Source organism: Pongo pygmaeus, chromosome 17 (assembly GCF_028885625.2).
Source record: "Pongo pygmaeus isolate AG05252 chromosome 17, NHGRI_mPonPyg2-v2.0_pri, whole genome shotgun sequence".
Classification (NCBI taxonomy): Eukaryota; Metazoa; Chordata; class Mammalia; order Primates; family Hominidae; genus Pongo; species Pongo pygmaeus.
In genome coordinates, this window is record NC_072390.2 from 63,481,360 (window position 1) to 63,497,356 (window position 15,997).

General features: G+C 48.0%; 1 protein-coding gene across 11 annotated transcripts in view; it reads left to right on the forward strand.

The window, feature by feature from the left end:
• CTIF (cap binding complex dependent translation initiation factor) overlaps positions 1-15,997 on the forward strand; it is a 327,569-nt gene that overhangs the window by 111,980 nt on the left and 199,592 nt on the right. For all 11 annotated transcript variants that reach the window (XM_054461009.2, XM_054461013.2, XM_054461010.2 and 8 more), the window contains 2 exons: positions 12,434-12,507; positions 13,131-13,235. In XM_054461009.2, coding sequence (XP_054316984.1) covers positions 12,434-12,507; positions 13,131-13,235 — 179 coding nt within the window. The remainder of the gene's footprint in view (positions 1-12,433; positions 12,508-13,130; positions 13,236-15,997) is intronic.

Consider the following 15,997-nt stretch of genomic DNA (forward strand, 5'->3'; position numbering starts at 1 on the left):
GAAGAAACTGCATCAACTAACGGGCAAAATAACCAGCTAACATCATAATGACAGGATCAAATTCACACATAACAATATTAACCTTGAATGTAAATGAGCTAAATGCCCCAATTAAAAGACACAGACTGGCAAATTGGATAAAGAGTCAAGACCCATCAGCGTGCTGTATTCAGGAGACCCATCTCACATGCAGAGACACACATACTCTCAGAATAAAGGGATGGAGGAAGATCTATCAAGCAAACTGAAAGCAAAAAAAAAAGCAGGGTTTGCAATCCTAGTCTCTGATAAAGCAGACTTTAAACCAACAAAGATCAAAAGAGACAAAGAAGGCCATTACATAATGGTAAAGAGATCAATTCAAGAAGAGCTAACTATCCTAAATATATATGGCCCTAATACTGGAGCACACAGTAGACTCCCACTTAGACTCCCACACAATAATAATGGGAGACTTTAACACTGCACTGTCAATATTAGACAGATCAATGAGACAGAAGGTTAACAAGGATATCCAGGACTTGAACTTAGCTCTGCACCAAGCAGACCTAATAGACATCTACAGAACTCTCCACCCCAAGTCAACAGAATATACATTGTTCTCAGCACCACATCGCACTTATTCCAAAATTGACCACCTAGTTGGAAGTAAAGCACTCCTCAGCAAATGTAAAAGAACAGAAATCACAACAAACTGTCTCTCAGACCACAGTGCAATCAAATTAGCACTCAGGATTAAGAAACTCACTCAAAACCACACAACTACACAGAAACTGAACAACCTGCTCCTGAATGACTACTGGGTAAATAACAAAATGAAGGCAGAAATAAAGATGTTCTTTGAAACCGGTGAGAACAAAGACAAAACGTACTAGAATCCCTCAGACACATTTAAAGCAGTGTGTAGAGGGAAATTTATAGCAGTAAATGCCCACAAGAGAAAGCAGGAAAGATCTAAAATCGACACCCTAACACCACAATCAAAAGAACTAGAGAAGCAAGAGCAAACACATTCAAAAGCTAGCAGAAGGCAAGAAATAACTAAGATCAGAGCAGAACTGAAGGAGATAGAGACACAAAAAACCCTTCAAAAAATCAATGAATCCAGGAGCTGGTTTTTTGAAAAGATCAACAAAATTGATAGACTGCTAGCAAGACTAATAAAGAAGAAAAGAGAGAAGAATCAAATAGACGCAATAAAAAATGATAAAGGGGATATCACCACTGATCCCACAAAAATACAAACTACCATCAGAGAATACTATAAACACCTCTACACAAATAAACTAGAAAATCTAGAAGAAATGGATAAATAACTGGACACATACACCCTCCCAAGACTAAACCAGGAAGAAGCTGAATCTCTGAATAAACAAATAACAGGCTCTCAAATTGAGGCAATAATTAATAGCCTACCAACCAAAAAAAGTCCAGGGCCAGACAGATTCACAGCTGAATTCTACCAGAGGTACAAAGAGGAGCTAGTACTATTCCTTCTGAAACTATTCCAATCAATTGAAAAACAGGGAATCCTCCCTAACTCATTTTATGAGGCCAGCATCATCCTGATACCAAAGCCTGGCAGAGACGCTACAAAAAAGAATTTTAGACCAATATCCCTGATGAACATCGATGTGAAAATCCTCAATAAAATACTGGCAAACCGAATCCAGCAGCACATCAAAAAGCTTATCCACCATGATCAAGTGGGCTTCATCCCTGGGATGCAAGGCTGGTTCAACATATGCAAATCAATAAATGTAATCCATCACATAAACAAAACCAACGACAAAAACCACATGATTATCTCAATAGATGCAGAAAAGGCCTTCAACAAAATTCAACAGCCCTTCATGCTAAAAACTCTCAATAAACTAGGTGTTGATGGGATGTATCTCAAAATAATAAGAGCTATCTATGACAAACCCACAACCAATATACTGAATGGGCAAAAACTGGAAGCATTCCTTTTGAAAACTGGCATAAGACAGGGATGCCCTCTCTCACCACTCCTATTCAACATAGTATTGGAAGTTCTGGCCAGGGCAATCAGTCAAGAGAAAGAAAGAAAGAGTATTCAATTAGGAAAAGAGGAAATCAAATTATTCCTGTTTGCAGATGACATGATTGTATATTTAGAAAACCCCATCGTCTCAGCCCAAAATCTCCTTAAGCTGATAAGGAAATTTAGCAAAGTCTCAGGATACAAAATCAATGTACAAAAATCACAAGCATTCCTATACACCAATAACAGACAAACAGAGAGCCAAATCGTGAGTGAACTCCCATTCACAATTGCTACAAAGAGAATAAAATACCCAGGAATCCAACTTACAAGGGATGTGAAGGACCCCTTCAAGGAGAACTACAAACCACTACTCAACGAAATAAAAGAGGACACAAACAAATGGAAGAACATTCCATGCTCATGGATAGGAAGAATCAATATCATGAAAATGGCCATACTGCCCAAGGTAATTTATAGATTCAATGCCATCCCCATCAAGCTACCAATGACTTTCTTCACAGAATTGGAAAAAACTACTTTAAAGTTCTTATGGAACCAAAAAAGAGCCCGCATTGCCAAGACAATCCTAAGCCAAGAGAACAAAGCTGGAGGCATCACACTACCTGACTTCAAACTATACTACAAGGCTACAGTAACCAAAACAGCATGGTACTGGTACTAAAACAGAGAGATAGACCAATGGAACATAACAGAGGCCTCAGAAATAACACCACACATACACAACCATCTGATCTTTGACAAACCTGAGAAAAACAAGAAATGGGGAAAGGATTCCCTATTTAATAAATGGTGCTGGGAAAACTGGCTAGCCATATGTAGAAAGCTGAAACTGGATCCCTTCCTTACACCTTATACAAAAATTAATTCAAGATGGATTAAAGACTTAAATGTTAGACCTAAAACCATAAAAACCCGAGAAGAAAACCTAGGCAATACCATTCAGGACATAGGCATGGGCAAGGACTTCATGACTAAAACACCAAAAGTGATAGCAACAAAAGCCAAAATTGACAAATGGGATCTAACTAAACTAAAGAGCTTCTGCACAGCAAAAGAAACTACCATCAGAGTGAATAGGCCACCTACAGAATGGGAGAAAATTTTTACAATCTACCCATCTAACAAAGGGCTAATATTCAGAATCTACAAAGAACTTAAACAAATTTACAAGAAAAAAAACAACCCCATCAAAAAATGAGCAAAGGATATGAACAGACACTTCTCAAAAGAAGACATTTATGCAGCCAACAGACATATGAAAAAATGCTCATCATCACTGGTCATCAGAGAAATGCAGATCAAAACCACAATGAGATACCATCTCACACCAGTTAGAATGGCGATCATTAAAAAGACAGGAAACAACAGGTGCTGGAGAGGATGTGGAGAAATAGGAATGCTTTTACTCTGTTGGTGGGAGTGTAAACTAGTTCAACCATTGTGGAAGACAGTGTGGCGATTCCTCAAGGATCTAGAACTAGAAATACCTGTTGACCCAGTGATCCCATTACTGGGTATATACCCAAAGGATGATAAATCATGCTACTATAAAGACACATGCACACGTATGTTTATTGCGGCACTATTCACAATAGTAAAGACTTGGAACCAACCCAAATGTCTATCAGTGATAGACTGGATTAAGAAAATGTGGCACATATACACCATGGAATACTATGCAACCATGAAAAAGGATGAGTTCATGTCCTTTTCAGGGACATGGATTCAGCTGGAAACCATCATTCTGAGCAAACTATCACAAGGACAGAAAACCCAACACCACGTTCTCACTCATAGGTGGGAATTGAACAAGGAGAACACTTGGACACAGGGTGGGGAACATCACACCCCAGGGCCTGTTGTGGGGTAGAGGGCAGGGGGAGGGATAGCATTAGGATAAATACCTAATGTAAATGACGAGTTAATGGGTGCAGCAAACCAACATGGCACATGTATACCTATATAACAAACCTGCGTATTGTGCACATGTACCCTAGAACTTAAAGTATAATTTAAAAATAATAATAATAATAATAATAATAAAAATACAAAAATTTGCTGGGTATGGTGGCTTGCACTTGTAGTCCCAGCAACTCGGGAGGTTGAGGCAAGAGAATCGCTTGAACCTGGGAGGCCGAGGTTGCAGTGAGCTGAGATCACACTGCTGCACTCCAGCCTGGGCCATAGAGCAAGACTAAAAAAAAGAAAAAAGAAAAAAAAAGGCCAGAGTGACTGAATGAGGCCGCAGGAAGCAGAAAGCAGATTGCAGGCCGAGAATCCTGTTTTCTTCACTCTCAGCTCAAACCAGACACCCTGTCCCACAGCTAGCTCCCCGGGGAACCCCGTGTCCGTGAAGTAAGAGAACCGTATTATGGTCGGGCTTGCCTCTTGCCCTCATGGAATCTGGAAGGACATCCTGCACTGAGAATGGTGTGGACTGGGACTGGGAGTCCTTTGGAGAGCAGAGACTGCACCACCTTTATCTCTCTCATGCCCAGAGCTGGGTCCTGCACAGCCCAGCTGCTCAGTGACTGAGGGTGCACTGTATCCAGGGGTTTCCATTCAGCAGGCCGGGGCTGAGGGCTGGCCACCTCTGCCCCAGTGTCACCTGATGTAGCAGGCCTGCCAGGGAAATCCACACCAGCCTGCCCTAGAATTCTCTAGGGGAAACTTCCCCCATGACTGTCCCAACAATAGACAGCGTCCTCCTGCTGTCCTGTCCCACTCAGCCTAGTTTCTAAACACTCACAGCCTGGAATTGTCATTACACACATGCCCCCACATATGCACTTGCACAGCAAAAATCACTGTGCAGTTGTATATTCATAAAGAAAAGCCAGCAGCTAGAAGATTTGTTGTTTTCACTGCATCTGACTTTGTATGTTTTTCTACCATACAGCAAACTCACCCTCACCTTGTTGCATTCATGCATGTGTAGAGACCGCGGCCTCATCGCATACCCACTCACATTCCATAATCCCTCTCTCTTCACTGCAGATGATGCACTTCCTCCACCAGCACTGCCTTCCCAATCATTGACAAAGATAGGTGTGGAGAATCCAGATGCTTGCAGGGGAGGGATACGTTCCCGCTTTATGGAAATCTCTGCAGTGGGGTCAGTTTACCTGACTGAATAGAATAACTGCATGCATAGTGTACAGTGGTTAGAGCGTGGCCTCTGGGCCACACTGTCTGTGCTCCCATCCTGATAACTGGCTCCATGAACATGGGCAGGTGCTCTGTGCCTCAGTCTCCCCATCAGTAAAATGGGGATGGTGATCATGTCGTCTGCTTCTTAGAGTTGTAGTAACAGTGCCACGCTTGGGCGGTGCTGGCACATACTGCATGCTGGGTCGATATCTCCTATTGTCATCATCTTTATTCTTGGCCCTTTCAGGAGTCTGACCTCCCCTGAGCTGGGGATGTCTCTGAGGCCTTCCCAGAGACAACTTCAGTTTCCCTTCCCACAAGCAAGCTGTTTCCATTTTATTTTCCACATGACTTAAAGTGCTCATTATCCCTCTGTGATCTGTTCTGCCAGCAATATGGTGCACCCTGGTATGGGGCCCCCTAATTGCCAGTAAAAGGGGCTGTCGCAAAGGATTCAGCAGTGTTTAAGTGCTAAGAACAACCCACTGAAAAGGATGATTGTTTTTGATAAGGCTTCTCAGAACCTTGGCATTTCAGCAACCGGTGGGGCAGGGCCTGGGTGCTCTCAGGGCTGGAGAGGATGCTGTGCTCAGAGGGAAGCTGTGGTTACCAGGGCCAACCATGGAATTGCCAACTGGAGAATGTTCTTTAAGAGGCCACTGAGGTTTTGATGGATAGCTGACAGTGCCTGGCCACTGAGTCTGTGCGAAGAAATATTTAATGAACGACTCTGGGTCCCAAGGCTAGGACGAGGGGTGAATGGGCAGGAAGATACAACAAGGAAGTGGAGCCATGGTTCCCACCATCGAAAGGGAAGAGAGTTAACAGAAAGTGTGTTAGCTGAGTATTTCCCAAAGGGGGTTCCATGGAACCCTAGTCCTGCAAAATTGTCTGTGGAATGAAAAGAAAGAGTGAGGTAGATTTCTAGCCAAAAACCTTGGGAAAGAAATATTGCATACTCCACTTCCACATATGTGAAGAGTTAACATCCACTGAAGTTCTGCAATAAAAATTTCAACATCGTAACAATTTTCTACATTTTAATAATGCATTAGCAGTCTTATCATTCAGTATATACCAAACATTTGACTATATAATCTTTTTGAATTTTTTCCCTGTTAAAACTTGAACATTTTGAGGAATGAGGACCATTTAGAGGAATGAGGCTTTCTGAAAGCATCGTCTGTGAACCATCCCAGCTACACTAAATTTAAACCACCAACCCTCCCTTCTTTCAGTGATTCTGATGCACACTGACATTTAGAGCCAGGGGATTGGTGCTTCCAGAGCACCCTGGGGAGCTCTGCAGTAGAACAATGATGAGAGGAATCAGCTCTGCACGGGAGTGTGCAGGGTACGTGCTGTGAACGGCGTGTGCTATGAGGTTCATGGGGTGTGGGCTGCTGAGGAGGCTGCAGAGCTGCAGAGAGGAAGAGTCCCCAACTAGATCCTAGCAGGAAGGAAGACTCATGGGAGTGGGAGGGTGTGGAGAGAACATTCTTTTGTTTTCACTGAGTCCAGGAAGAGTATAGTAGCCCAAAGTGAAATATAACTCCATACATGCTGCAGCTTCGTGTGCCCTTGAGAGGCAAGTCCAATGCTTGCCTGAGATGAGCCGAGCTTGGGTCCCCTTCTTCTCTGTCCTCAGCTTGACAGCCACCTCTCTGTGTGGGTCTTCAGTGTGAGCCAGAGGTGAGGGTGGTGGGAGAGAGAGGTGGGTCTGTTTCCTGGTGAGAAGTTCCAGAACTCAGGTACAGTCTGCCTGTGAGGGGTCTGCCTGCAGGCACCTGCCTTCCTGCTTCTCTGACTTCTCTGGCTTCTTTGGACATTCGAGGGTTTGTTGAACAGGTGACACACGTATGTGTATGTGTGTGTTGTACATGTATGTTTGTGTGTGATGTGTGTGTATGTGTGAGGTGTATATGTGTGTGCATGTGTGCATGGTGTGGGTGTGGATATGTGTGTGTGTGTATATGCCTGTGTACATGCTGTGTATATGTGTCTTGTATGTATATGTGTGTGGTCTACATGCATGTTGTGTGTGGCATGTGCTTGTATGTGTGGTGTATATAATATGCATGTAGTATGTGATGTGCACATACAGTTGTAGTATACATGTATACCACATGTATATATGTGGTGTGTGCACATATGTGTGTTTGGTGTGTGGTGTGTATATGGGTGTGGTGTGGATGTGTGTGGATGGATGTGTATATTGTATAAGTGTGGTATATATATGCATGTATATGTGTGGTATATACATGTATGTGTGTGGTGCGTATGTGTGTGTGTACGTGTGGCACATATTGTGTGGATGTGTGCATGTGTGTATGTATGTGTGTCTGGTATGTATATGCATGTGTGGTGTGTATTGTGTGGATGTGTCTGTGTGTCTAGTATGTATATGCACGTGTGTAGTATTGTGTGTATATGTGTCTGTGGCATGTGTACATGTATGCATATGCGGCCCTGTGGCATGTGTACATGTATGCATATGTGGCACTTGTATGGCTGTAAGCATTTTTCTGGCTCTGAAGCCACATGGCAGGGCTGGGTGACAGAGTGGCCACTTGGGTGCTCAGCCCAGGGCAAGTGGGCCCTGGGGATGGGCACGTGAAACCGTTGGGCTCCTGGCTGTCCAGTTTAGCTTGGCAGTTAATAACTCTGTTGCGTGAAGCCTGGCCCCCTGGGCACTGCCTGGGCCACCACCTCAGCATCAAGGGACAGCAAAGGAAAGCTCTGCCGGTGAGACTCTTCCTGCTCTGGGCTGAGGCTGGAAGGAGATGGATGTCTTCTCCACGTGCCAGGCTATTTCTCCAGCCCCTGTTGATGAAAGTTTGCCTTCAGTGGTTATATGCCTGTCTCGTGCCATTGAAACAAACCCCAAGGAGGTGTCCAGATTATTGATATGCACTGCAGTTCTTGTGTCAAGTAGAGTGGCAATAAGGAGCGCGGCCCCTGTGTCCAAGGTGTTGCCCTATACCTACTTCTCCAGAGACTCAGCTTCTTGTCTGCCAGGCCCCGAGTCTTCATGGCGATCTCCTTCCTGATATTCAGACAGAGAGGCCCGATGCCTTGCCCACTGCTCTCATCCATGTGTCCAGCTCAGCGGCTGGGGTCCTCATTCTTCTCAGTGCTGTCACCTCCACCTGCTGCCTCTTCCAGGGCTGCTGAGCTTCACAGCTCTGGGGGTGCTGTCCATATGATATTTGTTCCTGGAGCTGCACCCCCAGGGCTCCCTGGAGCTGTGCAAAGATGGGGTCCGGCTCCTTGGTTTGTAAAGGGCTCACCTTGCTGGCACTTTTGTTCTTCAGCTCTGAGAATCAGAGTTGCAGTCATCACGGGGGAGGGAATGAGGCAGGAGGCCTGTCAGTGTGAGAGTTAACAAGACTCAAGCCTTGTGGCAAAGGAGAGGTGAGACCCGGCCCAAAGGCCCAAGGTGGGCTGTGGGGCAAAGACCTGTGGGGCAGAGCAAGAGAGGAAGGAGAAGCAGCCTGGTGCCGAGTTTTCCAGCCTGGGGAGGGAGACGGCCCGTGGCTCACACAGGAGTCAGGAGGCTGAGCCACAGGGCGGGGGTGGCTGAAGAAGTACGGTGTGTGCCGGGAATGGCAGGGATATCGCTGGGTTTCTTGTCATTTAAATATGGATTTAGGCTCTTGATATCATTCAGGGATATGTTCCCTGAGTTGTTGTAAGAAGTTGTGGAGATTCAATGAGGAAAATGTGTGAGTCTGTCACCTGGGACGTGTGTTGGTTGCGTGTCCGCCATGGCTCTTGGAGGAGCACTGGTTGCCACCGTGACTCCACCACCTGCTCCCCAGCTGGGCCATGGCCCCTCTCCCCAGGCTCCTGTTTCTCACCCCCAACACGGAGATGGCAGCAGCTGATCACAGGGCTGTTCTGCAGATGCACGGAAGGGTGGGCTTCCTCTGTAAAGAATAAACACACACATGCAGGCACAGCTTCTGCCCTGGCTCTTTTCCTCCCATCAGCCGGGAGCACATTTCCCTGACCCCAAGAATCTGGAAGTCCAGAGATTGGTGGGTCCCCTGCCAGGGATACTGCTTTGGGAATGCCCAAGTTTGCCCTGCCCAGTCACCTCCCTTAGCCCAAGGGTAGTGCCCCCTCCTCCAGGCAGAGAGGTTCCACCAGCTCTCTGCACAGGGGCATCGGCCCCCTCACAGCTGCTGCCAGTGACTGTTGCTGTGACCTGTCCTCCCTCCCTGCCAGTTGAGGAGTAGTAGCCAAGATGCCAACCTGCAGGCCAGGAGGGAGATTTACGTGCCCATCTGCACTGCTCTTCAACTGCCTTCAAGGTGAATCACCATTTTCCTGGAAGATGCTTTGCTCTAGGTTTGGCCATGATCTTCTCTACATAGTTGCGCTCTCTCTCTCCACCCATGTTTCTTACTCTTTAGGGGCCTTAAGGGCCTCGGATCCTAGGACGGTAAATCATTCTTGACAGCCAGTCTTTCAGTCACAGAGGCAGCAGGAGCATACTTCCTCCTGTTACAAATTGGCATCTCCTCAATCAGTTGGCAGGAATCCGAGCTGGCCCTCCTGTGTGCCTGGCTTGGCCACTGTGGGGGCACAAAGAGAAAAAGGCAGTCCAGTGGAGAAGATTACAGTCTACTTGGGGAAGGTCTAACATTCATGTAAGAGAACAGTGACCAAGAGGTGATCCACTGAAGCTGAATTTATAGGCGCCAGAGAACATTGGGTATTTAACAGATCAGGGATTAGGGAAGACTTCAGGCCACTGGGCTGAAGGAGGAAAATGAACTGCATGCTGAGTGAGGTCTGCAATAGGTGCTTTGGAAGCAAGAGTTTTGTTTGCATGTATGATTTTTTTTATCTTTGCTTTTGATGTTATTTTTGGCTGCTATCCCCAATGATAATTACATTCGAGGCCCAGGAGGGGGTTGTGAACAAGCCGGTCAACGTCTCGGGAGGCAGGGGCTGTCCCCTTGGGGGTTGTGTGATAGAAGGTGAGTCTCTCTAGCTGACCTGGAGTTTCAGAGTTGCACTTGGAGCAAGCAGGGCCCCAGGAGTTGGAATGGGGAGGATGTGAGGCAACTTGAAGAAAAGGGAGAGGATGATCCTAGAACATTAGGGGCCACCTGCTTGGAGGACTGGCAACCATGCTGTAATTGATTAGTGATGTCTGCCACTGGCAGGAGAGGAGATAGTAGCAGCACAAGTGCCAGTCAGAAGGAGCCCATCTACAGGGCATGGTATTTCACTCTGGGATCTCTTTATTTAAATATGAAGAATCTGAAGTCCAGACTGGTGAAGTGACTTTGCCGAGGTCACACAGTTTATTGAGGCAAAAAGAAAACACATATTTAAAGAAGATGGTGAAAATCTCTTGCAGTATATGTCAGGAGCACTGAGCTTCCAGCTCTGGGGGACCCAGGGGGTCCCTGCCATCAAGGGCCCGCTATCTCCTGCGGGAGAGAGGTCACTACAGGAAATAGAAGTGAGAACTGCAAGAGGCCGGCTCTGCTACTGTAAGTTACCCACACAGATGGCAAGTTCAGGGCAGAGTGAGGTGACTGCAGTTTGGGAGGCCAGAGGCTCTTCCTGGCTGAGCCAATCTTTGACAGATGGGGCACATTTGGAGAGGGCAAGAGGGGAGCAAGGTCCAGTTGACAGGCCACGGTCAGGAGCAAAGGGGATTACGGGGATGGGACAGGAAAGGCATGGGGAGGAAGCACCCAGGGCCATGGTGGCCCTGAATAAATGTGGCTGATCTGCTAGAAAGGATTGTGCAAGCTCTCAGGGCATCCTGGAATGAGGAAGTTTCAAGTTACTTAGAACTGCAGGCTGCAGGTTGTTGGTGCCCAGAGAGAGGGACCAGTCTTCATGTTATCAATGAGACCCAGGAAGGCTGAGGGACTTGCCCAGCATCAGACAGCCCAGGTGGTTCTCCCCAGACAGTCCCCTTGTCCCTTCGACTTCATAAGCCCTCCACCTCTCCTCCAGGCTCTCATTACCTCCTGCATCCTGTCTGTGGGGGCTGGAGTTCCTGGCCCCTTCTGCTTGGAGGCTGGACTGTCCAGCCTTTCCAGTTTTTGTGCCCTGTCCTTCTAGTTAATCAAAGCTGCTGACTCTCTGTCGCTGTCTCTCTCTCTGGAAAGTAGATTGGTTTCCCGTTCCAGTTACTATCTGAGTTCTTTCACTATACATTCATTAGTTTGCCTGTTCCTGAACATAATTGGTGCTCTTTTGCATCTGGGTTCTTTTGTTCCCTGTATGCTTGTGATGTTATTTTACTTTGTTTGTGCTCACTGCGGTGTAATACTCCAATATGTGAACATACCACGGTTTATTTATCGAATCAACTGATAACAGGCATGTGGGTGGTCTCCAGTTTGGAGCTGTAATGGCTGATGCTGCTGTATATGCTTTATGTACATGTCTTTATGTACGTGTCTTTATGTACGTGTCTTTTGGTGAGCATCGGGCACATTTCTGTGTGTTTATACCTGGGAGTGAATTTCTGGGTCATACGGCATGCACACGTTCAGCTCTGGTGGATGTGGAAGTATTGTCTTAAAGAATGTGACTATGGAAACCAGATTGCAGGGGTAAGAAGGGCTGGAGGGCCTCAGGTGCAGTCAGGGGTTTGGAGAATTTGCCAAGGAGCTCACCAGCCAGAGAGCAGAGAAACCAAATCATAGAAGCTGCATTGAGTAAAGAGGTTTCTGTCTCTGGGGTGGGTCACATAGGGAACACTGGAGGATCGGCTTGACTCAGAGAAATCCAGTTGCTGGTGTAGCCTTGGTCGGTGGGGGCTTCTGGGGAGTAGGACTGAACTGTGAAGGAAGGCAGCCTCCATGGGCTCCCCAGTGGGCCTGGCTCTGCAGAGCCCCTCCCTGGGGAGAAGCCTCAGCCATCAGGCTGGCAGTGGTGATGGTGGCTCCAGGTGGTACAGAGCCCCTGCTGGGTGTGGAGGCTTTGAGGAGAGAGCCATGGGCTGGGAGCAGCAGGGCCCTGGACCCTTCTGTATACATCTATAAAACCTCAGTGAAACGAGGGCCCATGCCTGGGGGGGAGGCCAGGAGACCCCCAGGCAGTCCCCCGACTCCGACTGGGTGCACCAGCCGCCATACTCACTTGGGGGCTCACTCCAGCCCTGCAGCCACCCAGGGAGACAGGGAGGCCTCTGCTGCCCTCTCAGGCCCAGGCCCCGTGTTCTCAGCATCCTGGCCGAGCAATTAATGTCAGCCCTTTCACCCTCATCTCTTCCAGAATGGCAGCAAAGACAACTCTCTGGACATGCTGGGCACGGACATCTGGGCGGCCAACACCTTCGATTCCTTCAGGTAACCTCCTCCTCCTCCTCGTTCCCTGTGGTGTGAGGTCCAGCCGGGAAACTAGCTTCCTTGGGGGCCGAGTGAACGCTGATGGTTCATGAGCAAGAGGCAGAGAGAAGCAGAGTAAGGGGACGTAAGAAGGATGGGGTGGAAAGAAGGCCGGAGAGAGGAGGCGGTGAGTGTCAGAGGGAGACAGTGGAGGCATAGGGAGGGCCCCCGGAATGGGGCTGCAGAAGCTGGGCCCTGCTTCCCACTAGCCTGCCTCATCTACCTCAGGGTGGCCAGGTCGTCACTTTGAGCTGCTTGTCAGAGGCTGGAGACCGGCATTTGGCCCCTTGCTCTCCCCAGCCTTCCTCAAATGTGGGCACGAAAACAAACTCAGGTGTTGCAGAGGCCGCTGTGCAATGGGCATCAGGCCCACACTTGTTTCATAAGCATGCACTTTCCCACGGCAGGGTGAGGAAGGTGAGGGGTGGCACCTGGGGCTCCATTCTGAGTGGGGCTCCCCGCCTGGCCCCTGGCGGCCCCTCTCTGCGGATCTGCTCTGCCAGGTTCAGCCCGGCCCCCTGGTTCCATCAGTAACTGGGCTGTTGCCCTCTTGCCTCCGTTTCTTACCCTCCCTCGTCCTCTAGTGGTGCCACCTGGGACCTGCAGCCGGAAAAGCTGGACTTCAGCCAGTTCCACCGCAAAGTCCGACACACGCCCAAGCAGCCCCTGCCACACATCGACCGCGAAGGGTAAGGGGTGCCAGGGCTCTTACCCAGGGTGGGGTGGGGCAGGGGGCGGGACTGGCCTTTGCCTCCACAGGGAGGCTGCTCTGCTGCACAGGGGACTCAGGTGGCTGATGCCCCGGGATGCTCTTCTTATGCAGCCCAGAGCTGCAGGCTCACTGGCTTCTCCCGGAATCCCTCCATTTCCCTCTGCCCAGCCCCCTCTTGCCATGCCATCCCCACCTGCTCCTGATGACCCACAGTGGCCCTGCTTGTCAGTAATCCAGGCCAGCGCAGCAGAATCACCTGGGCGGTGGCACAGAGGCCAGGCCCACCCCAGAGTCTGTGATTCTGTAGGTGTGGACTGAGGATGTGTTTCTAACAAGTTCCCCAGCGGTTGCTGATGCTGGTCCAGGGACCACACTTGGGGAGCCGCTGGTGTCATGCCTGATTTTACACTGGCTTTTCTCACCCTCTATGACTTTGTGTGTCAGGGTTGCCTTCCCTTTTCAAAGGTGGTGTCAGGGCCTGGGCCGACCTCAGGACAGGAATGTGACTCCAGCGAGACACAGAGGTGTGGGACAAATGCCTGCTGCTTCTTTTATAGTTTTATATAATTTTTAATGAGGCAGAATTCCCATACTATAAAATTAACCATTATAAAGTGTTCAATCCACTGGCATTTAGTATGCTCGCCCTGTTGTGCAACTACCATGTCTATCTAGTTCTGAAACATTCTCATCATCCCAATATAAAACCCCATACCCACTAGGCAATCATTCCCCATCCCACCACCACCCCCAGCCCCTGGCAACCACCAATCTGCTTTCTGTTTCTATTAATTGATCTATTTTGCATACTTACAGAAACAGAGTCATATGTGACCTCTTGGAGCTGGCTTCTTTCCCGTGGCATAATGTTTTTGAGGTTCATTCATTGTAGCATGTATCAGAACTTTATTCCTTTTCATGGCTGAATACTATTCCACTGTATGGATATACCACAATTTGTTTACCCATGCATCTGTCAATCCTTACTTGAGTCGTTTCCACCTTTTGGCTATTCTCAAAAATACTGCTGTATCTGTTTGAGTCCTTGCTTGTAATTACTTGGGTGTATACCTAGGGGTGGAATTGCTGGGTTGTATGGTAATTCTGTTGAACTCTTTGAGGAACTGTCAAACTGTGTTCCATAGCAGCTGAATATTCTGCATTCATACCAGCAATGTATGAGATTCCAGTTTCTCCACATCCCCACCAGCACTTGCACTTTTTTTTCTTTCTTGGTTTTTGTTTGTTTGTGTTTTATTATGATACTGATAACCCTTACTTTTCCTTCCAGCCCTCCCCTGCTCACTCTTGTCTCCCTTTCACTTCAGATCTAAGTATTAGTGACTTTACTGGACACTATCCTACATCTCACATGTCTTCCTGCTGCTATATTTGTCCCACCCAACCTCTCCTCTTGGCAATATTGGTCCCATCGTAGTGTAATGAGCAACAACCCGTGGAAAGAAATGGGCTCATTCCTTCTTTAGCGATGAGGAAAATAACACTCAGAGAAGCAAAGTAACTTGCCTGAATAACAGGACAGAGCCATCATTTAAGGCCAGGCCTTCTGACACCATCCAACCCCTAGTTCACCACATCAGGGTATTCTTAACCTCCTTAAAATTTTCTGCAAATTTGTATGTGTGCATGCACACGTGTGTGTTGCTGGGAAGAGGCCCATCACTTGCATCAGACTCTCCCAGGAGACACCAGCCTCTCACACGCCTCTTTTTCATTGCCCTGCCTGTTGTGGGTTCCATTTCTCTTTGGGTGAAGAGGGAGAGATGGCTTTGCGCGTGGAGGCACTGGTTAAGATGGAGCATAGGAGAGACATAGCCGCGAGGCTCCCGACCCTGCCTTACCCCATCCACCCTGCTCACTGCCTGCTCAGCCCACTCATTCAGTTGCAGGGAGGCCGTGCTCCTTCCAGGCTGCTGAGCTGCACAGGTCTGGGCCTCCACACTTCTGTGCTTAGGAAGGATGGCCTTACCTACCTTTCTCAGTGGGTCAGCTTCAGGAAGGGGTTGTGAGCAAAGGTAACTTGCCCTGTGTCCTGTTGTAGCAGTGTAGTGGAGCTTGGGTATGCCACAGGAATAGGAGCAGGATTTTGCTTTTCTCAAGTTCAGTGTAGCCAGTCTGTCACTAGACCTGCTGAGACCCTGCATGGTGCTGGGTGCCAGGAAAGTAGATACACACACACACACACACACACACACACACATACGAGTATACAATATAGTCCCTGCCCAGAAGGACTGTTTATTCTACTGGGAAAAGGAAATATGAACCTATTCATGATGGAGACTGTGTATGGGGAAGAAAGACTAGACTATGCAGTGTAGACATACAGACTAGACTATGCAGTGTAGACATATAGACACTATAAAGACATATATAGACAGGTATAAAGTGTGATGCCTGGTGCAGGGTTAAATAAAGTCAATGCAAAAGGGGTTAGAAAAGAGAGCACTTTACAGGTTGAACCATCTGGAAAAGGCTTCAGGAGGGAGACTTCCCTGGGCAGCTCCAGTCTCTCCTGTGTGCCCCAGGAGCACATAGCTGGTGAAGTCAGTGGGGTCACTGAGGCCTGGGGGTGATCGAAGCGATGGTGCTGCCTTATTGACTACAGGTGCCCAATGGGGCCTGCATGTTGAAGGCAAGCTTGCCCAAAGTGTCTCACCAGTCCCCAGAGATGAACTAACTTCCTAGCAAAAAAAGCAATGAATAACTGTGAAGGAG